This window comes from Oncorhynchus mykiss, chromosome 2 (assembly GCF_013265735.2).
Source record: "Oncorhynchus mykiss isolate Arlee chromosome 2, USDA_OmykA_1.1, whole genome shotgun sequence".
Lineage (NCBI taxonomy): Eukaryota > Metazoa > Chordata > Actinopteri > Salmoniformes > Salmonidae > Oncorhynchus > Oncorhynchus mykiss.
In genome coordinates, this window is record NC_048566.1 from 11,434,844 (window position 1) to 11,459,365 (window position 24,522).

The 24,522-nt window shown below is 46.6% G+C and overlaps 1 protein-coding gene across 4 annotated transcripts in view; it reads left to right on the forward strand.

Moving 5' to 3' along the window:
* The window catches only part of LOC110510416 (regulator of G-protein signaling 22), a 42,226-nt gene extending 18,638 nt beyond the window's left edge, over window positions 1-23,588 (forward strand). Inside the window, exons 9-22 of one of the 4 annotated variants that reach the window (XM_036938016.1) lie at window positions 1,258-1,471; window positions 2,788-2,913; window positions 3,994-4,095; window positions 5,828-6,022; window positions 6,209-6,301; window positions 7,287-7,459; window positions 9,238-9,400; window positions 9,708-9,872; window positions 11,983-12,051; window positions 12,363-12,524; window positions 14,664-14,843; window positions 16,461-16,721; window positions 17,703-17,793; window positions 22,999-23,588. In XM_036938016.1, the coding sequence (XP_036793911.1) occupies window positions 1,258-1,471; window positions 2,788-2,913; window positions 3,994-4,095; window positions 5,828-6,022; window positions 6,209-6,301; window positions 7,287-7,459; window positions 9,238-9,400; window positions 9,708-9,872; window positions 11,983-12,051; window positions 12,363-12,524; window positions 14,664-14,843; window positions 16,461-16,721; window positions 17,703-17,793; window positions 22,999-23,126 (2,122 nt within the window). In that variant the 3' untranslated portion in view covers window positions 23,127-23,588. Of the gene's footprint in view, window positions 1-1,257; window positions 1,472-2,787; window positions 2,914-3,993; window positions 4,096-5,827; window positions 6,023-6,208; window positions 6,302-7,286; window positions 7,460-9,237; window positions 9,401-9,707; window positions 9,873-11,982; window positions 12,052-12,362; window positions 12,525-14,663; window positions 14,844-16,460; window positions 16,722-16,773; window positions 17,074-17,702; window positions 17,794-22,998 lie in introns of those variants that run through there. The other 3 variants (XM_036938019.1, XM_036938025.1, XM_036938029.1) reach the window with 3 other exon arrangements.
* The last annotated feature ends 934 nt before the right edge of the window (window positions 23,589-24,522 follow it).

The following is a 24,522-nucleotide window of genomic DNA, read 5'->3' on the forward strand; positions in this document are numbered from 1 at the left end:
CTGAACTGTGATCACCTGGTCCATACTAGACTAGACTGTGACCTGAACTGAGATCACCTGGTCCATACTAGACTAGACTGTGACCTGAACTGAGATCACCTGGTCCATACTAGACTAGACTGAGTTCTGAACTGTGATCCCCTGGTCCATACTAGACTAGACTGTGACCTGAACTAGCATCACCTGGTCCATACTAGACTGTGACCTGAACTAGGATCACCTGGTCCATACTAGACTAGACTGTGACCTGAACTGTGATCACCTGGTCCATACTAGACTGTGACCTGAACTGTGATCACCTGGTCCATACTAGACTAGACTGTGACCTGAACTGTTATCACCTGGTCCATACTAGACTAGACTGAGGCCTGAACTGAGATCACCTGGTCCATACTAGACTAGACTGTGACCTGAACTGAGATCACCTGGTCCATACTAGACTAGACTGTGACCTGAACTGTTATCACCTGGTCCATACTAGACTAGACTGAGGCCTGAACTGAGATCACCTGATCCATACTAGACTAGACTGTGACCTGAACTGAGATCACCTGGTCCATACTAGACTGAGGCCTGAACTGAGATCACCTGGTCCATACTAGACTAGACTGTGACCTGAACTGAGATCACCTGGTCCATACTAGACTAGACTGTGACCTGAACTGTTATCACCTGGTCCATACTAGACTAGACTGAGGCCTGAACTGTTATCACCTGGTCCATACTAGACTAGACTGAGGCCTGAACTAGGATCACCTGGTCCATACTAGACTAGACTGAGGCCTGAACTGAGATCACCTGGTCCATACTAGACTAGACTGAGGCCTGAACTAGCATCACCTGGTCCATACTAGACTAGACTGAGGCCTGAACTGTTATCACCTGGTCCATACTAGACTAGACTGAGGCCTGAACTGTTATCACCTGGTCCATACTAGACTAGACTGAGGCCTGAACTAGCATCACCTGGTCCATACTAGACTAGACTGAGGCCTGAACTGTTATCACCTGGTCCATACTAGACTAGACTGAGGCCTGAACTGTTGAACTGGTCAAGTTGTGTTCCAGGGGTCCATGGTTCATGTTGTGTTCCAGGGGTCCCAGGTTCATGTTGTGTTCCAGGGGTCCCAGGTTCATGTTGTGTTCCAGGGGTCCCAGGTTCATGTTGTGTTCCATGGGTCCCAGGTTCATGTTGTGTTCCAGGGGTCCCAGGTTCATGTTGTGTTCCAGGGGTCCCAGGTTCATGTTGTGTTCCAGGGGTCCCAGGTTCAGGATGAGCCAGAGAGCAGTAGATCCTCTCAGACTGTCGCTGTGGAGGAACAGACAGCTACACCCTCCCTCTGGTGTGAACCCTAACCCTCGTTACATCAACCTCCACCCCCACCGGCCTCACACCTCTATACCCCGACCTACCATCCGCCCAGACACCTCTCTACCCAGAGACAGGACCCCCACACCAGCTCACACACAGGTACTAGGTGTGACCGACAGAGAGTTGAGATAAGAGCTTTGAAATGTCTTTATTTTATAAAAAGCGCTTTATAAGTGAAATAAAGTCGTATTATTCTGTGTGGTGTCAGACAGGTTAGTAAAGTCGTATTATTCTGTGTGGTGTCAGACAGGTTAGTAAAGTCGTATTATTCTGTGTGGTGTCAGACAGGTTAGTAAAGTCGTATTATTCTGTGTTGTGTGGTGTCAGACAGGTTAATAAAGTCGTATTATTCTGTGTGGTGTCAGACAGGTTAATAAAGTCGTATTATTCTGTGTGGTGTCAGACAGGTTAGTAAAGTCGTATTATTCTGTGTGGTGTCAGACAGGTTAATAAAGTCGTATTATTCTGTGTGGTGTCAGACAGGTTAGTAAAGTCGTATTATTCTGTGTGTGTGGTGTCAGACAGGTTAATAAAGTCGTATTATTCTGTGTGGTGTCAGACAGGTTAGTAAAGTCGTATTATTCTGTGTTGTGTGGTGTCAGACAGGTTAATAAAGTCGTATTATTCTGTGTGTGTGGTGTCAGACAGGTTAATAAAGTCGTATTATTCTGTGTGGTGTCAGACAGGTTAATAAAGTCGTATTATTCTGTGTGGTGTCAGACAGGTTAATAAAGTCGTATTATTCTGTGTGGTGTCAGACAGGTTAATAAAGTCGTATTATTCTGTGTGGTGTCAGACAGGTTAATAAAGTCGTATTATTCTGTGTGGTGTCAGACAGGTTAATAAAGTCGTATTATTCTGTGTGGTGTCAGACAGGTTAATAAAGTCGTATTATTCTGTGTGGTGTCAGACAGGTTAGTAAAGTCGTATTATTCTGTGTGGTGTCAGACAGGTTAGTAAAGTCGTATTATTCTGTGTGGTGTCAGACAGGTTAATAAAGTCGTATTATTCTGTGTGGTGTCAGACAGGTTAGTAAAGTCGTACTATTCTGTGTGGTGTCAGACAGGTTAATAAAGTCGTATTATTCTGTGTGGTGTCAGACAGGTTAATAAAGTCGTATTATTCTGTGTGTGTGGTGTCAGACAGGTTAATAAAGTCGTATTATTCTGTGTGGTGTCAGACAGGTTAGTAAAGTCGTATTATTCTGTGTGGTGTGGTGTCAGACAGGTTAATAAAGTCGTATTATTCTGTGTGGTGTCAGACAGGTTAATAAAGTCGTATTATTCTGTGTGGTGTCAGACAGGTTAATAAAGTCATATTATTCTGTGTGGTGTCAGACAGGTTAATAAAGTCGTATTATTCTGTGTGGTGTCAGACAGGTTAGTAAAGTCGTATTATTCTGTGTGTGGTGTCAGACAGGTTATGCCAGCAGCAGTCCTGTTGTAGGGGCCTGGAGGATGGAGAGGATGTTACAGGCTCTATGTGTGGACTCACAGGCCGGGTTCTACTTCACACGCTACTGTGAACGCTCTGGAAACCCGGTATAGACAGCTCTCTCTCTCTGTCTCTCTCTCTGTCTCTCTCTCTCTCTGTGTCTCTCTCTCTCTGTGTCTCTCTCTCTCTGTGTCTCTCTCTCTCTGTCTCTCTCTCTCTCTGTGTCTCTCTCTGTCTGTGTCTCTCTCTCTGTCTCTCTCTCTGTCTCTCTCTCTCTCTGTGTCTCTCTCTCTCTGTGTCTCTCTCTCTGTGTCTCTCTCTCTCTCTCTCTCTGTGTCTCTCTCTCTCTGTGTCTCTCTCTCTCTCTCTGTGTCTCTCTCTCTCTCTGTCTCTCTCTCTATATATATCTCTACACCTTTCAAACAGAGGTGTTTTCCTGACAACTTTAGCATCTCGACAATTATTTTGCCAAACGATTATTAATACCCAATTATTATGTGAAAAGTGCATATCTATCAGTTCACTTCAAAGGGATTTATTGACATTTGAGCGTTGAACCAGTAACCGAAAGGTTGCTGGATCGAATCCCAGAGCTGACAAGGTAAAAACCTGTCGTTCTGCCCCATAGCAAGGCAGTTAACCCACTGTTCCCCCGGACGTGGGTGTCGATTAAGGCAGCCCCCCCCCCCCGTTAATGCAGAAGACGCATTTCAGTTGAATGCATTCCGTTGTACAACTGACTAGGTATCCCTCTTTCCCCTTGGGAAACATGTTTACATCGCCAAAGCAAGTGAAATAGATCATGGACAAAAGTCAAATAAACAATCAGAAATGAACAGTAAACATTACACTCCCAAACATTTCAACAGAATAGAGACATTTCAAATGTTATGTTATTGACTATATACGGTGTTGTAATGATGTGCAGATGGTTAAAGAACACAGGGGAAAATAAATAAGCATAAATATGGGTTGCATTTACATTGGTGTTTGTTCTTCACTGGTTGACCTTTTCTCGTGGCAACAGGTCACAAATCTTGCTGCTGTGATGGTACACTGTGGAATTTCACCCAGTAGATATAGGAGTTTATCAAAATTGGTCTCTCTCTGTCTCTCTCTGTCCACCATAGTGCTGTTGTAGCTGTATTGTACAACATAAATGAATAGGTCTTCCTGTATCTTGTCAGCTGTGGGAGAATGCCGTCCACTGCTGGTGTGATCTGCAGCAGTACCACCAGCTCTTCTACCAAGATGGACTGGATCCCTACAGGGTACAGAGACAGGCTCATGTAAGATTGGATACCTGGGGGAAGGGGGGGGGGGGGGGTAATTGCGTCTGATGCTGGATTAGGTTCTGGTGGGAGATGTAGGATAGAATATATTAACGATACAGGCGAAGTCTCCACCCCAATCAATGGAAACTCTCAGCCAAAGCATGGGCCAAATGTCCAAGCCCCTTCCCTAATTTGAATGAGCCCTATATTAAAGGCATTTAATGAGCCCTATATTAGACATTTAATGAGCCCTACATTACAGGCATTTAATGAGCCCTATATTAGACATTTTATGAGCCCTACATTACAGGCATTTAATGAGCCCTACATTACAGGCATTTTATGAGCCCTATATTAGACATTTTATGAGCCCTACATTACAGGCATTTTATGAGCCCTATATTACAGGCATTTAATGAGCCCTATATTAGACATTTTATGAGCCCTATATTACAGGCATTTTATGAGCCCTATATTACAGGCATTTTATGAGCCCTATATTAGACATTTTATGAGCCCTACATTACAGGCATTTTATGAGCCCTATATTACAGGCATTTAATGAGCCCTACATTACAGGCATTTTATGAGCCCTATATTACAGGCATTTAATGAGCCCTATATTAGACATTTAATGAGCCCTACATTACAGGCATTTAATGAGCCCTATATTAGACATTTTATGAGCCCTACATTACAGGCATTTAATGAGCCCTACATTACAGGCATTTTATGAGCCCTATATTAGACATTTTATGAGCCCTATATTACAGGCATTTAATGAGCCCTACATTACAGGCATTTTATGAGCCCTATATTAGACATTTTATGAGCCCTACATTACAGGCATTTTATGAGCCCTATATTACAGGCATTTAATGAGCCCTATATTAGACATTTTATGAGCCCTATATTACAGGCATTTTATGAGCCCTATATTACAGGCATTTAATGAGCCATATATTAGACATTTTAGTGATGATGATGATGATGATGATAGTGATGATGATGATGATGATGATAATAGTGATGATGATGATAGTGAGGATGGTGATGATGATGATAGTGGGGATGTGATGGTGGGGATGATGATAGTCATGATGATGAAGATGATAGTCATGATGATGAAGATGATGATGATGATGGTGGTGATGATGATAGCCATGAGGATGAAGATGATAGTGATGATGATGATGGTGATGATAGTGATGGTGATGATGGTGATGATAGTGATGGTGATGATGGTGATGATAGTGATGGTGATGATGGTGGTGATAGTGATGGTGATGATGGTGGTGATGATGATGATGATGACCATCTGACCCATTAGTTACGGTTCTCATTCTAACCCCTCCAGTTGATAGTGATGATGATGATGATGAAGATGACCGTCTGACCCATTAGTTACGGTTCTCATACTAACCCCTCCAGTTGATAGCGAGGATGATGATGATGACCGTCTGACCCATTAGTTACGGTTCTCATTCTAACCCCTCCAGTTGATAGTGATGATGATGATAGTGATGATGATGAAGATGACCGTCTGACCCATTAGTTACGGTTGTCATTCTAACCCCTCCAGTTGTGATGATGGTGATGATAGTGATGATGATGAAGATGACCGTCTGACCCATTAGTTACGGTTCTCATTCTAACCCCTCCAGTTGATAGTGATGATGATGATAGTGATGATGATGAAGATGACCGTCTGACCCATTAGTTACGGTTCTCATTCTAACCCCTCCAGTTGCTGTATTCAACCTACGTGTGCAGTGCTGCCCGTAGTAGCATTGAGGTGGAGGAGGAGAGCAGAGAGAGGGTGTACACCTGTCTCACTCCCCCGTTTGAGGAGCTGTTTGACTGGGTGGAGGAACACACTCTGACCCTCCTCCTGGAGCCCTGGACGCTGCTCACCACCAGGGACACAGACACCTTCCAGAAGGTGTGAGTGAGTCCTTATCTTTAAAGTTTATTTGTATTTTTACGCGCTATAGTTGAAATAGCTTATCGGTCGAAACGGACAAACTCTCCTGTTCGTGCATCTCTCCTTAGTCAGATTCGTAAGATGTGTGTTATGGTCTGGATATTTGATGTCGTGGATTCATTGTTACTGCGCGTTCTCTCTCAGGTGGCTGTACGGGAGGAGACTCGCCAGGTGGAGTCAGAGCCGTACGGAGAACTGAAGACGCTGTACGAGGAGGCTGGACACAGACTGGAACAGGTGAGCTCTATTGAAGTCCAACACTCCAATGCATGATCTATGTAACAGTCTGAGTAGTAAGTGGTGATCTAGGATCAAGTCCCCCCTGAAGTGCTGATCTAGGATCAAGTCCCCCCTGAAGTGTTGATCTAGGATCAAGTCCCCCCTGAAGTGCTGATCTAGGATCAAGTCCCCCCTGAAGTGTTGATCTAGGATAAAGTCCCCCCTGAAGTGCTGATCTAGGATCAAGTCCCCCCTGAAGTGGTGATCTAGGATCAAGTCCCCCCTGAAGTGCTGATCTAGGATCAAGTCCCCCCTGAAGTGTTGATCTAGGATAAAGTCCCCCCGAAGTGTTGATCTAGGATCAAGTCCCCCCTGTCCCCCTGAAGTGATGATCTAGGATCAAGTCCCCCCTGAAGTGGTGATCTAGGATCAAGTCCCCCCTGAAGTGCTGATCTAGGATCAAGTCCCCCCGAAGTGTTGATCTAGGATCAAGTCCCCCCTGAAGTGCTGATCTAGGATCAAGTCCCCCCTGAAGTGTTGATCTAGGATCAAGTCCCCCTGAAGTGCTGATCTAGGATCAAGTCCCCCCTGTCCCTCTGAAGTGCTGATCTAGGATCAAGTCCCCCCTGTCCCCCTGAAGTGTTGATCTAGGATCAAGTCCCCCCTGAAGTGCTGATCTAGGATCAAGTCCCCCCTGAAGTGTTGATCTAGGATAAAGTCCCCCTGAAGTGTTGATCTAGGATCAAGTCCCCCCTGTCCCCCTGAAGTGCTGATCTAGGATCAAGTCCCCCCTGAAGTGCTGATCTGAAAGACAAAACTGATCATAGATGAAGCACTTCTACTCCGAGAAGCTTTTCAAATATGGGCATAGATCTCTAGTAAGGATTTGGGGGAATTTCAATTGTATTTCCTTGATTCCTCGCATCCTATCTCCTCACCTCCTTCTCAAAACCTTCAGAAGGAAGTGAGAAGGGTTTAGTCCAATTGAGATTCTCTCTTCCAGCATGCTGTGGCCCAGGCCTGCAGGCCCCCTCCTCCACCACTAGAGGTCGCCAGGTCTCCAGCTATGTGGTCTGCCGTCCCAGAGAGGTACAGAGGGTACAGGTTGGGCTCTCTGCTAGGACACCGCACGGAGCTACAACACTTCACATACTTCCTACAGGACAACACCGCCAGGTGAAACTCTAGATCTATACACTTCACATCCTCCCTACAGGACAACACCGCCAGGTGTAACTCTAGATCTATACACTTCACATCCTTCCTACAGGACAACACCGCCAGGTGAAACTCTAGATCTATACACTTCACATCCTTCCTACAGGACAACACCGCCAGGTGTAACTCTAGTTCTATACACTTCACATCCTTCCTACAGGACAACACCGCCAGGTGAAACTCTAGATCTATACACTTCACATCCTTCCTACAGGACAACACGGCCAGGTGAAACTCTAGATCTATACACTTCACATCCTTCCTACAGGACAACACCGCCAGGGGAAACTCTAGATCTATACACTTCACTTCACATCCTCCCTACAGGACAACACCGCCAGGTGAAACTCTAGTTCTATACACTTCACATCCTTCCTACAGGATATCACCGCCAGGTGAAACTCTAGATCTATACACTTCACATCCTTCCTACAGGACAACACCGCCAGGTGAAACTCTAGTTCTATACACTTCACATCCTTCCTACAGGACAACACCGCCAGGTGAAACTCTAGTTCTATACACTTCACATCCTCCCTACACTATCCTTCCTATCATCCTTCCTATGATCCTTTCTGTCATAAACACACCTTCTATCAAACAAGTGTCGTGTTTATCTATAGGGATCAAATCATTATTCCTGGTCATGTCAGTACAAAACTAAATTATCCTAATGATCTATACCTCAATGATCTCTACCTCAATGATCCCTACCTCAATGATCTCTACCTCAATGATCTATACCTCAATGATCTCTACCTCAATGATCTCTACCTCAATGATCTATACCGCAATGATCTCTACCTCAATGATCTATACCTCAATGATCTCTACCTCAATGATCTCCACCTCAATGATCTCTACCTCAATGATCTCTACCTCAATAATCCTAATATCTCTACCTCAATGATCTCTACCTCAATGATCTCTACCTCAATAATCCTAATATCTCTACCTCAATGATCTCTACCTCACTGATCTCTACCTAACTGATCTCTACCTCAATGATCTATACCTTAAGGATCCTAATGATCTATACCTCAATATTCTCTACCTCAATGATCTATACCTCAATGATCCTAATGACCTATACCTCAATGATCTATACCTCAATGATCCTAATGATGTATACCTCAATGATGTATACCTCAATGATCTCTACCTCAATGATCCTAATGATCTCTACCTCAATGATCCTAATGACCTATACCTCAATGATCTATACCACAATGATATATACCTCAATGATCCTAATGATCTATACCTCAATGATCCTAATGATCTCTACTTCAATGATCTCTACCTCAATGATCTATACCTCAATAATCCCAATGATTTATACTTCAATGATCTATACCTCAATAATCCCAATGATCTATACTTCAATGATCTCTACCTCAATGATCTCTACCTCAATGATCCTGATGATCTATACCTCAATGATCCTAATGATCTCTACCTCAATGATCCCAATGATCTCTACCTCAATGATCCCAATGATCTCTACCTCAATAATCCCAATGATCTATACTTCAATGATCTCTACCTCAATGATCTCTACCTCAATGATCCTGATGATCTATACCTCAATGATCCTAATGATCTCTACCTCAATGATCCCAATGATCTCTACCTCAATGATCCCAATGATCTCTACCTCAATGATCCTAATGATCTATAGCTCAGTTGTCAATAATGTGTATAGTTCTGACGTGTGTGTGTGTGTGTGTCTACAGTATACACCTGGCTTGCTGGCAGGACATAGAGAATTACAGGAGAATCCCCCATAAAGACAAGGCCCAGAGAGAGGACAAGTCCAGACTCATTAAGGACAAATACCTCAATAGGAAATACTTCTTTGGGCCTGACAGTCCTGCCACCAGACAACAACAGGAGGAGGTAATGTCACAGTCTCTTCTGTGATGGTGTGTGTGTTTTTGTGCATGTCTGTCTGTGTGTGTGTGTGTGCCTGTGTGTTTTTGTGCGTGTGTGTGTGTGTGTGCCTGTGTGTTTTTGTGCGTGTCTGTGTGTGTGTGCCTGTGTGTTTTTGTGCGTGTCTGTCTGTGTGTGTGTGTGTGTGTGCGCCTGTGTTTTTGTGCGTGTGTGTGTGTGTGTCCTTCTCTTCCTGACCGTCTGTGTCTGTCTGTGTGTGTGTGTGTGTGTGTGTGGTGTGTGTGGTGTGTATGTGTGTGTGTTTCTTCTCTAGGTGATGCGTCTGGCTGGTGGCTGGGGGAGACTGCTCCATGACCGTCTGTGTGCTCCTGTCCTGGTGGACATTCAGAGCATCACCAGGAACCACATAGAAACAAGATGGCTGCCTGTCTTCCTGACGACGCCGGAGTTCAATGAGAGACAGCAGCAGAGAGTCAGGGTAGGAGTCCAGGGTCTCATCTAGCCAGCTCTCCATCTGCTTGTATCAGGGGGATTACAACCTGACCCTACGAGGTCCGGATTACTGACTGATCAACTGGCTTCCTGGTCTAAATCAGTCCCTAACTAGAGGGGGACTGGCTTCCTGGTCTACATCAGTCCCTAACTAGAGAGGGACTGGCTTCCTGGTCTAAATCAGTCCGTGATTAGAGGGGAACTGGCTTCTAGGTCTAAATCAGACCCTGATTAGAGGGGAACTGGCTTCTAGGTCTAAATCAGTCCCTGATTAGAGGGGAACTGGTTTCTAGGTCTAAATCAGTCCCTGATTAGAGGGGGACTGGCTTCTAGGTCTAAATCAGTCCCTGATTAGAGGGGAACTGCCTTCTAGGTCTAAATCAGTCCCTGATTAGAGGGGGACTGGCTTCTAGGTCTAAATCAGTCCCTGATTAGAAGGGAACTGGCTTCCTGGTCTAAATCAGTCCCTGATTAGAGGGGAACTGGCTTCTAGGTCTAAATCAGTCCCTGATTAGAGGGGAACTGGCTTCTAGGTCTAAATCAGTCCCTGATTAGAGGGGAACTGGCTTCCTGGTCTAAATCAGTCCCTGATTAGAGGGGGACTGGCTTCTGGCTTCTAGGTCTAAATCAGTCCCTGATTAGAGGGGAACTGGCTTCTAGGTCTAAACCAGTCCCTGATTAGAGGGGAACTGGCTTCTAGGTCTAAACCAGTCCCTGATTAGAGGGGAACTGGCTTCTAGGTCTAAATCAGTCCCTGATTAGAGGGGAACTGGCTTCCTGGTCTAAATCAGTCCCTGATTAGAGGGGAACTGGCTTCCTGGACTAAATCAGTCCCTGATTAGAGGGGAACTGGCTTCTAGGTCTAAATCAGTCCCTGATTAAAGGGGAACTGGCTTCCTGGTCTAAATCAGTCCCTGATTAAAGGGGAACTGGCTTCCTGGTCTATATCAGTCCCTGATTAGAAGGGAACTGGCTTCCTGGTCTAAATCAGTCCCTGATTAGAGGGGAACTGGCTTCTAGGTCTAAATCAGTCCCTGATTAGAGGGGAACTGGCTTCTAGGTCTAAATCAGTCCCTGATTAGAGGGGAACTGGCTTCCTGGTCTAAATCAGTCCCTGATTAGAGGGGGACTGGCTTCTGGCTTCTAGGTCTAAATCAGTCCCTGATTAGAGGGGAACTGGCTTCTAGGTCTAAACCAGTCCCTGATTAGAGGGGAACTGGCTTCTAGGTCTAAACCAGTCCCTGATTAGAGGGGAACTGGCTTCTAGGTCTAAATCAGTCCCTGATTAGAGGGGAACTGGCTTCCTGGTCTAAATCAGTCCCTGATTAGAGGGGAACTGGCTTCCTGGTCTAAATCAGTCCCTGATTAGAGGGGAACTGGCTTCTAGGTCTAAATCAGTCCCTGATTAAAGGGGAACTGGCTTCCTGGTCTAAATCAGTCCCTGATTAAAGGGGAACTGGCTTCCTGGTCTATATCAGTCCCTGATTAGAGGGGAACTGGCTTCTAGGTCTAAATCAGTCCCTGATTAGAGGGGAACTGGCTTCTAGGTCTAAATCCGTCCCTGATTAGAGGGGATCTGGCTTCCAGATATCAAGATACATATCTATATGTTATATGGCCTTCTAACTGTTGAATTCTATGTGTACAGTATCGCTACGGCCCTAAGCCAGGCTAGGTACTGTAGAGGCATCAGCTCTGCCATGTGAAACCTCATCAAGAGAGAGACAGGAGAGAGACAGAGACGAGAGAGAGACAGAGACAGAGAGACAGAGAGAGAGAGAGAGAGAGACGGAGAGAGAGACGGAGAGAGAGACGGAGAGAGAGACGGAGAGAGAGAGATGGAGAGAGAGACGGAGACAGAGAGAGAGAGAGAGACAGAGAGAGAGAGAGAGACGGACAGAGAGAGAGAGAGACAGACAGAGAGAGAGACGGAGAGAGAGAGAGACGGAGAGAGACAGAGAGAGAGAGAGACAGAGAGAGAGAGAGACAGAGAGAGAGAGACGGAGAGAGAGAGGTGTAGATACTGCAGAGGACCAGAGGTGTCTTGCTGAAGTCTCTGTCCAGCCGTACTGTGTTTCTGACTGCTGCTCTTTCAGCCTCGGGGTGAAGACGGGGTGTCGGACCAGGTCTACCAGCGACACAGGAACAAGAGAGAGGTGTGGAAGGTGATCTCTGGTCCTCTGTCAATCTTTTTAACGTCATAGAGCAACGCTGGGAAAACTTGTTTCACATCGGGATTATCGGACAGATTGTATTTGGGAACCAATTTTGTTTGTCAAAATCTATTTTGGCGTGTCAGAAAAATATATAGGTCCATTATAATTTATTCTAGTTTTCTAAAATGTTGCCCATCCATGGATCTAGAACATCATGTCTGTAGACTTCTATGACCAATGTTGTTCCTCTCTGAGTTGTTCCTCACCTTAAAGCCTCCCGGCTGTATGTTCCTGCGTGTTTAACCGCTCCTCTCCTGCAGCAGGTCAAGGGGACGTGGATGACCTCTGCAGGGGAGATCCTGGCAGTCCGGAGGGCCCTGCTCAACCCCGTCACGTGTCATCAGTTCCGGCGCTTCGTCTCGCTGAAAGGAGACTTCCTGGAGAATGACGTCCTGTTCTGGCTGGAGGTCCAGAGGTATAAGGTAAGACTGAACCAAACCTTCTGTTCTGGCTGGAGGTCCATCTGGTGCTGTTATCACTGGGGTCTACACTGGGCCTTGGTAATCTGGTATTGTTATCTCTGAGGTCTACACTGGGCCTTGGTAATCTGGTGCTGTTATCTCTGGGGTCTACACTGGGCCTTGGTAATATGGTGCTGTTATCTCTGAGGTCTACACTGGGCCTTGGTAATCTGGTATTGTTATCTCTGAGGTCTACACTGGGCCTTGGTAATCTGGTATTGTTATCTCTGGGGTCTACACTGGGCCTTGGTAATCTGGTGCTGCTATCTCTGAGGTCTACACTGGGCCTTGGTAATCTGGTGCTGCTATCTCTGAGGTCTACACTGGGCCTTGGTAATCTGGTGCTGCTATCTCTGAGGTCTACACTGGGCCTTGGTAATCTGGTGCTGCTATCTCTGGGGTCTACACTGGGCCTTGGTAATCTGGTGCTGTTATCTCTGAGGTCTACACTGGGCCTTGGTAATCTGGTGCTGCTATCTCTGAGGTCTACACTGGGCCTTGGTAATCTGGTGCTGTTATCTCTGAGGTCTACACTGGGCCTTGGTAATCTGTTGCTGCTATCTCTGAGGTCTACACTGGGCCTTGGTAATCTGGTGCTGTTATCTCTGAGGTCTACACTGGGCCTTGGTAATCTGGTGCTGCTATCTCTGGGGTCTACACTGGGCCTTGGTAATCTGGTGCTGCTATCTCTGAGGTCTACACTGGGCCTTGGTAATCTGGTGCTGTTATCTCTGAGGTCTACACTGGGCCTTGGTAATCTGGTGCTGTTATCTCTGGGGTCTACACTGGGCCTTGGTAATCTGGTGCTGTTATCTCTGAGGTCTACACTGGGCCTTGGTAATCTGGTGCTGTTATCTCTGGGGTCTACACTGGGCCTTGGTAATCTGGTGCTGCTATCTCTGAGGTCTACACTGGGCCTTGGTAATCTGGTGCTGCTATCTCTGAGGTCTACACTGGGCCTTGGTAATCTGGTGCTGCTATCTCTGAGGTCTACACTGGGCCTTGGTAATCTGGTGCTGCTATCTCTGAGGTCTACACTGGGCCTTGGTAATCTGGTGCTGCTATCTCTGAGGTCTACACTGGGCCTTGGTAATCTGGTGCTGCTATCTCTGAGGTCTACACTGGGCCTTGGTAATCTGGTGCTGCTATCTCTGAGGTCTACACTGGGCCTTGGTAATCTGGTGCTGTTATCTCTGAGGTCTACACTGGGCCTTGGTAATCTGGTGCTGCTATCTCTGAGGTCTACACTGGGCCTTGGTAATCTTCTTGAATGAATAATAGATCTGTCCCTCCATACCATCCCTCCCTCCCTCCCTCTCCCCCCATACCATCCCTCCCTCCCTCCCTCTCCCCCCATACCATCCCTCCCTCCCTCTCCCCCATACCATCCCTCCCTCCCTCCCTCTCCCCCCATACCATCCCTCCCTCCCTCCCTCTCCCCCATACCATCCCTCCCTCCCTCCCTCTCCCCCCATACCATCCCTCCCTCCCTCTCCCCCATACCATCCCTCCCTCCCTCCCTCTCCCCCCATACCATCCCTCCCTCCCTCCCTCTCCCCCCATACCATCCCTCCCTCCCTCCCTCTCCCCCATACCATCCCTCCCTCCCTCTCCCTCTCCCCCATACCATCCCTCCCTCCCTCCCTCTCCCCCCATACCATCCCTCCCTCCCTCTCCCTCTCCCGCCCATACCATCCCTCTCTCTCCCTCCCTCCATCCGTCTCTCCCTCTCCCCCCATGCCATCCCTTCCTTTCCCTCCATTCCCCCCCCGATACCATCCCTCCCTCCCTCCCCCCATGCCACCCCATGTCATCCCTCCCTCCCCCCATGTCATCCCTCCCCCCCATGCCATCCCTGCCCCCCATGCCATCCCTCCCTCCCCCATGTCATCCCTCCCCCCCATGCCATCCCTCCCTCCCCCCATGCCATCCCTCCCCCATGCCATCATTCCCCCTCCCCCCATTCCATCACCCTCATGCAATTTCCCCCCCCCCCATGCCACCCCCCCCCATTCCATCCCTCCCCCATCCATCCCTCCCTCTCCCCCCCATCCATCCCTCCCTCTCCCCCCCATTTCATCCCTCCCTCTCTCCCATTAGGATCTGTGTCATTCCCACTGTGTGGAGGCTGTAGTCCAGGACAAGGTGTCCACCATCATCAGCTGTTTCATCCAGTCCTCCGTCCCCCCAGCCCTGCAGATAGACATCCCCCAAGAGCAGGCAACACACATCCTGGAGAGGAGGGGGGAGATGGGGCCCTACGTCTTCAGAGAGTCTCAGGTACACAGACAGACAGACAGCCCTGCAGATAGACATCCCCCCAGAGCAGGCAACACACATCCTGGAGAGGAGGGGGGAGATGGAGCCCTACGTCTTCAGAGAGGCTCAGGTACACAGACAGACAGACAGCCCTGCAGATAGACATCCCCCCAGAGCAGGCAACACACATCCTGGAGAGGAGGGGGGAGATGGAGCCCTACGTCTTCAGAGAGGCTCAGGTACACAGACAGACAGACAGCCCTGCAGATAGACATCCCCCCAGAGCAGGCAACACACATCCTGGAGAGGAGGGGGGAGATGGGGCCCTACGTCTTCAGAGAGGCTCAGGTACACAGACAGACAGACAGCCCTGCAGATAGACATCCCCCCAGAGCAGGCAACACACATCCTGGAGAGGAGGGGGGAGATGGAGCCCTACGTCTTCAGAGAGGCTCAGGTACACAGACAGACAGACAGCCCTGCAGATAGACATCCCCCCAGAGCAGGCAACACACATCCTGGAGAGGAGGGGGGAGATGGAGCCCTACGTCTTCAGAGAGGCTCAGGTACACAGACAGACAGACAGACAGACAGACTGACAGACTGACAGACTGACAGACTGACAGACTGACTGACTGACTGACTGACTGACTGACTGACTGACTGACTGACTGGAGTAGATACACCTACTCAGACAGACTGACTGACTGACTGACTGACTGGAGTAGATACACCTACTCAGACAGACTGACTGACTGACTGACTGGAGTAGATACACCTACTCAGACAGACTGACTGACTGACTGACTGGAGTAGATACACCTACTCAGACAGACTGACTGACTGACTGACTGGAGTAGATACACCTACTCAGACAGACTGACTGACTGACTGACTGACTGACTGGAGTAGATACACCTACTCAGACAGACTGACTGACTGACTGACTGACTGACTGGAGTAGATACACCTACTCAGACAGACTGACTGACTGACTGACTGACTGACTGACTGACTGACTGGAGTAGATACACCTACTCAGACAGACTGACTGACTGACTGACTGACTGACTGACTGACTGACTGACTGGAGTAGATACACCTACTCAGACAGACAGACAGACTGACTGACTGACTGGAGTAGATACACCTACTCAGACAGACTGACTGGAGTAGATACACCTACTCAGACAGACAGACAGACTGACTGACTGACTGACTGGAGTAGATACACCTACTCAGACAGACAGACAGACAGACAGACTGACTGACTGACTCACTGGAGTAGATACACCTACTCAGACAGACAGACAGTGATATACGCTGGGTGTACCAAACATTCCTCTTTCCATGACACACACTGACCAGGTGAATCCAGGTGTGCCATTCAGAGAGTTGAAGGGGAAAGACAAAAGACTGACGTGCCTTTGAAATGGGTTTGGTAGTAGGTGTCAGGAGCACCAGTTTGAATGTATCAAGAACTTCCTGTGTGTATCAAGAATGGTCCACCACTCAAACGACATCCAGCCAACTTGACACGGTATGAAGCATTGGGCCAGCACTCTCTCTCTCTCTGTCTCTCTCTCTGTCTCTCTCTGTCTCTCTCTGTTTCTCTCTCTCTCTCTCTGTGTGTAGTAGATGTGTGTGTTCAGTGAGCTACTGAAGCTGTGGCCAGAGTTCCTGTCGTTCAGCAGCGGTGTGCAGGAGGAGGAGGTGTTGCCGCTGTTGCAGAACAGCGTGAACAAACAGAGTGCTAAACTGCAGCGTCTCAGGAGGCGAGAGGAGGAAAAGGAAGTGGAGAGGAGAGCCCAGGAGGAAGTGGAGAGGTTTCCAGAGGAGCATGAGGAGAAACACAAAGGACTACAGGAGAGTAGAGAGCTGCTTTACCCTAGTCAACAGGTACAAACACCTCTTGGTCCTATTATCTAACTACATGTCTCTTCTATAACAGTTGTCTTGGTCCTATTCTCTAACTACATGTCTCTTCTATAACAGTTGTTTTGGTCCTAATCTAACTACATGTCTCTTCTATAACAGTTGTCTTGGTCCTAATCTAACTACATGTCTCTATAACAGTTGTTTTGGTCCTAATCTAACTACATGTCTCTAAAACAGTTGTCTTGGTCCTATTCTAACTACATGTCTCTTCTATAACAGTTGTCTTGGTCATATTCTAACTACATGTCTCTATAACAGTTGTCTTGGTCCTAATCTAACTACATGTCTCTATAACAGTTGTCTTGGTACTATTCTCTAACTACATGTCTCTATAACAGTTGTCTTGTTCCTAATCTCTAACTACATGTCTCTATAACAGCGTTCTTGGTCCTATTCTCTAACTACATGTCTCTATAACAGTTGTCTTGTTCCTAATCTAACTACATGTCTCTATAACAGCGTTCTTGGTCCTATTCTCTAACTACATGTCTCTATAACAGTTGTCTTGTTCCTAATCTAACTACATGTCTATATAACAGTTGTCTTGGTACTATTCTCTAACTACATGTCTCTATAACAGTTGTCTTGGTCCTATTCTCTAACTACATGTCTCTATAACAGTTGTCTTGTTCCTAATCTAACTACATGTCTCTATAACAGTTGTCTTGGTACTAATCTCTAACTACATGTCTCTATAACAGTTGTTTTGGTCCTAATCTAACTACATGTCTCTTCTATAACAGTTGTCTTGGTCATATTCTAACTACATGTCTCTATAACAGTTGTCTTGGTCCTAATCTAACTACATGTCTCTATAACAGTTGTCTTGTTCCTAATCTCTAACTACATGTCTCTATAACAGCGTTCTTGGTCCTATTCTCTAACTACATGTCTCTATAACAGTTGTCTTGTTCCTAATCTAACTACATGTCTCTATAACAGCTGTCTTGGTCCTACTCTAAATACATGGTCGCCCTGGAGAGAGAGGAGGTGCTGCTGAGGAGACAGGAACTCCCCTCCTCCACTGGGACAGGTAGGTCTGGTCCTCTCTACAGTATAGTACAGTACAGTCTGGTCCTCTCTACAGTATATTACAGTCTGGTCCTCTCTACAGTATATTACAGTCTGGTCCTCTCTACAGTATATTACAGTCTGGTCCTCTCTACAGTATATTACAGTCTGGTCCTCTCTACAGTATATTACAGTCTGGTCCTCTCTACAGTATATTACAGTCTGGTCCTCTCTACAGTATATTACAGTCTGGTCCTCTCTACAGTATATTACAGTCTGGTCCTCTCTACAGTATATTACAGTCTGGTCCTCTCTACAGTATATTACAGTACAGTCTGGTCCTCTCTACAGTATATTACAGTCTGGTCCTCTCTACAGTATATTACAGTCTGGTCCTCTCTACAGTATATTACAGTCTGGTCCTCTCTACAGTATATTACAGTCTGGTCCTCTCTACAGTATATTACAGTCTGGTCCTCTCTACAGTATATTACAGTCTGGTCCTCTCTACAGTATATTACAGTCTGGTCCTCTCTACAGTATATTACAGTCTGGTCCTCTCTACAGTATATTACAGTACAGTCTGGTCCTCTCTACAGTATATTACAGTCTGGTCCTCTCTACAGTATATTACAGTCTGGTCCTCTCTACAGTATAGTACAGTCTGGTCCTCTCTACAGTATATTACAGTCTGGTCCTCTCTACAGTATATTACAGTCTGGTCCTCTCTACAGTATATTACAGTCTGGTCCTCTCTACAGTATATTACAGTCTGGTCCTCTCTACAGTATAGTACAGTACAGTCTGGTCCTCTCTACAGTATATTACAGTCTGGTCCTCTCTACAGTATATTACAGTACAGTCTGGTCCTCTCTACAGTATATTACAGTACAGTCTGGTCCTCTCTACAGTATATTACAGTACAGTCTGGTCCTCTCTACAGTATATTACAGTCTGGTCCTCTCTACAGTATATTACAGTCTGGTCCTCTCTACAGTATATTACAGTACAGTCTGGTCCTCTCTACAGTATATTACAGTCTGGTCCTCTCTACAGTATATTACAGTACAGTCTGGTCCTCTCTACAGTATATTACAGTCTGGTCCTCTCTACAGTATATTACAGTACAGTCTGGTCCTCTCTACAGTATATTACAGTCTGGTCCTCTCTACAGTATATTACAGTCTGGTCCTCTCTACAGTATATTACAGTCTGGTCCTCTCTACAGTATATTACAGTCTGGTCCTCTCTACAGTATATTACAGTCTGGTCCTCTCTACAGTATATTACAGTCTGGTCCTCTCTACAGTATATTACAGTACAGTCTGGTCCTCTCTACAGTATATTACAGTCTGGTCCTCTCTACAGTATATTACAGTACAGTCTGGTCCTCTCTACAGTATATTACAGTCTGGTCCTCTCTACAGTATATTACAGTCTGGTCCTCTCTACAGTATATTACAGTCTGGTCCTCTCTACAGTATATTACAGTCTGGTCCTCTCTACAGTATATTACAGTCTGGTCCTCTCTACAGTATATTACAGTCTGGTCCTCTCTACAGTATATTACAGTCTGGTCCTCTCTACAGTATATTACAGTCTGGTCCTCTCTACAGTATATTACAGTCTGGTCCTCTCTACAGTATATTACAGTCTGGTCCTCTCTACAGTATATTACAGTCTGGTCCTCTCTACAGTATATTACAGTCTGGTCCTCTCTACAGTATATTACAGTCTGGTCCTCTCTACAGTATATTACAGTCTGGTCCTCTCTACAGTATATTACAGTCTGGTCCTCTCTACAGTATATTACAGTCTGGTCCTCTCTACAGTATATTACAGTCTGGTCCTCTCTACAGTATGTTACAGTACAGTCTGGTCCTCTCTACAGTATATTACAGTCTGGTCCTCTCTACAATATATTACAGTCTGGTCCTCTCTACAGTATAGTACAGTCTGGTCCTCTCTACAGTATATTACAGTCTGGTCCTCTCTACAGTATATTACAGTCTGGTCCTCTCTACAATATATTACAGTCTGGTCCTCTCTACAGTATAGTACAGTCTGGTCCTCTCTACAGCATATTACAGTCTGGTCCTCTCTACAGTATATTACAGTCTGGTCCTCTCTACAGTATATTACAGTCTGGTCCTCTCTACAGTATATTACAGTCTGGTCCTCTCTACAGTATATTACAGTCTGGTCCTCTCTACAATATATTACAGTCTGGTCCTCTCTACAGTATATTACAGTCTGGTCCTCTCTACAGTATATTACAGTCTGGTCCTCTCTACAGTATATTACAGTACAGTCTGGTCCTCTCTACAGTATATTACAGTACAGTCTGGTCCTCTCTACAGTATATTACAGTCTGGTCCTCTCTACAGTATATTACAGTCTGGTCCTCTCTACAGTATATTACAGTCTGGTCCTCTCTACAGTATATTACAGTCTGGTCCTCTCTACAGTATATTACAGTCTGGTCCTCTCTACAATATATTACAGTCTAGTCCTCTCTACAGTATATTACAGTCTGGTCCTCTCTACAGTATATTACAGTCTGGTCCTCTCTACAGTATATTACAGTCTGGTCCTCTCTACAGTATATTACAGTCTGGTCCTCTCTACAGTATATTACAGTCTGGTCCTCTCTACAGTATATTACAGTCTGGTCCTCTCTACAGTATATTACAGTCTGGTCCTCTCTACAGTATATTACAGTCTGGTCCTCTCTACAGTATAGTACAGTCTGGTCCTCTCTACAGTATATTACAGTCTGGTCCTCTCTACAGTATATTACAGTCTGGTCCTCTCTACAGTATAGTACAGTCTGGTCCTCTCTACAGTATATTACAGTCTGGTCCTCTCTACAGTATATTACAGTCTGGTCCTCTCTACAGTATATTACAGCTATGGCCCATTAACAGATGGATCTCTACAGCACTACACAGGTTCCCCAGTGTGTCTGTTGTTAATGCGCGGTAGTTTGTCCGTTAGCTGTATCCATCTCAGACCTTGTGGCTGTAGTAATGATCTAAGACCTTGTGGCTGTAGTAATGATCTCAGACCTGTCTACATAGAAACATGGACCTTCTGTCTACATAGAAACATGGACCTTCTGTCTACATAGAAACATGGACCTTCTGTCTACATAGAAACATGGACCTTCTGTCTACATATGGACCTTCTGTCTACATAGAAACGTGGACCTTCTGTCTACATATGGACCTTCTGTCTACAAAGAAACATGGACCTTCTGTCTACATAGAAACATGGACCTTCTGTCTACATAGAAACATGGACCTCCTGTCTACATAGAAACATGGACATTCTGTCTACATATGGACCTTCTGTCTACATAGAAACATGGACCTTCTGTCTACATAGAAACATGGACCTTCTGTCTACATAGAAACATGGACCTTCCGTCTACATAGAAACGTGGACCTTCTGTCTACATATGGACCTTCTGTCTACATAAAAACATGGACCTTCTGTCTACATATGGACCTCCTGTCTACATAGAAACATGGACCTTCTGTCTACATATGGACCTCCTGTCTACATAGAAACGTGGACCTTCTGTCTACATAGAAACATGGACCTTCTGTCTACATAGAAACACGGACCTTCTGTCTACATAGAAACATGGACCTCCTGTCTACATAGAAACATGGACATTCTGTCTACATATGGACCTTCTGTCTACATAGAAACATGGACCTTCTGTCTACATAGAAACAAGGACCCTTTGTCTACATAGAAACAAGGACCCTTTGTCTACATAGAAACATGGACCTTCTGTCTACATAGAAACATGGACCTTCCGTCTACATAGAAACGTGGACCTTCTGTCTACATATGGACCTTCTGTCTACATATGGACCTTCTGTCTACATAAAAACATGGACCTTCTGTCTACATATGGACCTCCTGTCTACATAGAAACGTGGACCTTCTGTCTACATAGACACATGGACCTTCTGTCTACATATGGACCTCCTGTCTACATATGGACCTCCTGTCTACATAGAAACGTGGACCTTCTCTCTACATATGGACCTCCTGTCTACATAGAAACGTGGACCTTCTGTCTACATATGGACCTTCTGTCTACATAGAAACGTGGACATTCTGTCTACATATGGACCTTCTGTCTACATAGAAACGTGGACCTTCTGTCTACATAGAAACGTGGACCTTCTGTCTACATAGAAACATGGACCTTCTGTCTACATAGAAACATGGACCTTCTGTCTACATAGAAACATGGACCTTCTGTCTACATAGAAACATGGAACTTCTGTCTCCATAGAAACATGGACCATCTGTATGTGGAGCTTTGAGACAAATCTCGTGATTCACAACGGAAAGCTAGCCAGGGCTCTGCTCCTGGTTCAGAAGTGTTTCTGTAGGAGGGGAAGATTCAGTCAGCGCTGTCTGTCCTCACATTGAAGTGTCAGTCAGCGCTGTCTGTCCTCACATTGAAGAGTCAGTCAGCGCTGTCTGTCCTCACATTGAAGAGTCAGTCAGCGCTGTCTATCTTCACATTGAAGAGTCAGTCAGCGCTGTCTGTCCTCACATTGAAGAGTCAGTCAGCGCTGTCTATCTTCACATTGAAGAGTCAGTCAGCGCTGTCTGTCCTCACATTGAAGAGTCAGTCAGCGCTGTCTGTCCTCACATTGAAGAGTCAGTCAGCGCTGTCTGTCCTCACATTGAAGAGTCAGTCAGCGCTGTCTGTCCTCACATTGAAGAGTCAGTCAGCGCTGTCTGTCCTCACATTGAAGAGTCAGTCAGCGCTGTCTGTCCTCACATTGAAGAGTCAGTCAGCGCTGTCTGTCCTCACATTGAAGAGTCAGTCAGCGTTGTCTGTCCTCACATTGAAGAGTCAGTCAGCGCTGTCTGTCCTCACATTGAAGAGTCAGTCAGCGTTGTCTGTCCTCACATTGAAGAGTCAGTCAGCGTTGTCTGTCCTCACATTGAAGAGTCAGTCAGCGCTGTCTGTCCTCACATTGAAGAGTCAGTCAGCGCTGTCTGTCCTCACATTGAAGAGTCAGTCAGCGTTGTCTGTCCTCACATTGAAGAGTCAGTCAGCGCTGTCTGTCCTCACATTGAAGAGTCAGTCAGCGCTGTCTGTCCTCACATTGTAAAATCACACCTGTAGTTTGACTGACGGCGCTTAATGACCACAACAATAAGTCTACTCTCCTCCTCTCTTGTCCTCCAGACTCGTCCTCTGCCCACAGTCGGAAGTCAAAGGGCAGCAGACACTCCCGACAGAGCCAACACCAGACCCAGCAGAGTTCTAACGTCTCCCCCAGGACAGAGCCAACACCAGACCCAGCAGAGCTCTAACGTCTCCCCCAGGACAGAGCCAACACCAGACCCAGCAGAGCTCTATCGTCTCCCCCAGGACAGAGCCAACACCAGACCCAGCAGAGCTCTATCGTCTCCTCCAGGACAGAGCCAACACCAGGCCCAGCAGAGCTCTATCGTCTCCCCCAGGTCAGAGCCAACACCAGGCCAAGCAGAGTTCTATTGTTTCCCCCAGGACAGAGTCAACACCAGACCCAGCAGAGGCCAGAGCCAACACCAGGCCCAGCAGAGTTCTATCGTTTCCCCCAGGACAGAGCCAACAACAGGCCCGCAGAACTCTATCGGCCCCCCCGGCCAACACCAGGCCCAGCAGAACTCTAATGTCTCCCCCAGGACAGAGCCAACACCAGGCCCAGCAGAGCTCTATCGGCTCCCCCAGGACAGAGCCTACACCAGGCCCAACAGAGCTCTAACGTCTCCCCCAGCCAACACCAGGCCCAACAGAGCTCTAACGTCTCCCCCAGCCAACACCAGGCCCAGCAGAGCTCTAACGTCTCCCCCAGGACAGAGCCAACACCAGGCCCAACAGAGCTCTAACGTCTCCCCCAGCCAACACCAGGCCCAGCAGAGCTCCAACGTCTCCCCCAGGACAGAGCCAACACCAGGCCCAGCAGAGCTCTATCGTCTCCCCAAGCCAACATCAGGCCCAGCAGAGCTCTATCGTCTCCCCAAGCCAACACCAGGCCCAGCAGAGCTCTATCGTCTCCCCAAGCCAACATCAGGCCCAGCAGAGCTCTATCGTCTCCCCCAGGACAGAGCCAACACCAGGCCCAGCAGAGCTCCAACGTCTCCCCCAGGACAGACAATGGGCTTGTTTGAGTGGTAAGCCTGAAGCAAACCGTCTGCAGACGATCGTGGAGAAATGAATTCTGGGAAGGTGCATCTGTTTCAGCGTTAAGTCTGATACTCACGTGACTTTCCAACATGGCAGTTGGAATGTTGACATTTTTCAGAAAAGTTGATTGTTTGTAGAAATAAATGTCTCTATCCCCATATCACTGTAAATGTGTGTAGCCTACATTTGTACTGGGAAGAGAGAGACTCAAATATCACATTTGGGGCGGCAGGGTAGCCTAGTGGTTAGAGCGTTGGGCTAGTAACCGGAAGGTTGCAAGTTCAAATCCCCCGAGCTGACAAGGTACAAATCTGTCGTTCTGCCCCTGAACATGACAGTTAACCCACTGTTCCTAGACCAGTTAACTGTCTACTAACCCACTGTTCCTAGGATGGCATTGAAAATAAGAATTTGTTCTTTAACTGACTTGCCAAGTTAAATAAAGGTTAAATAAAATGTAACTTGTACATATCCACTGTATAAATGAATTGCTGCAAAGCTGCTTTCTGTTTAGTCACCTCTTTGGTCCTGTTCTCATGG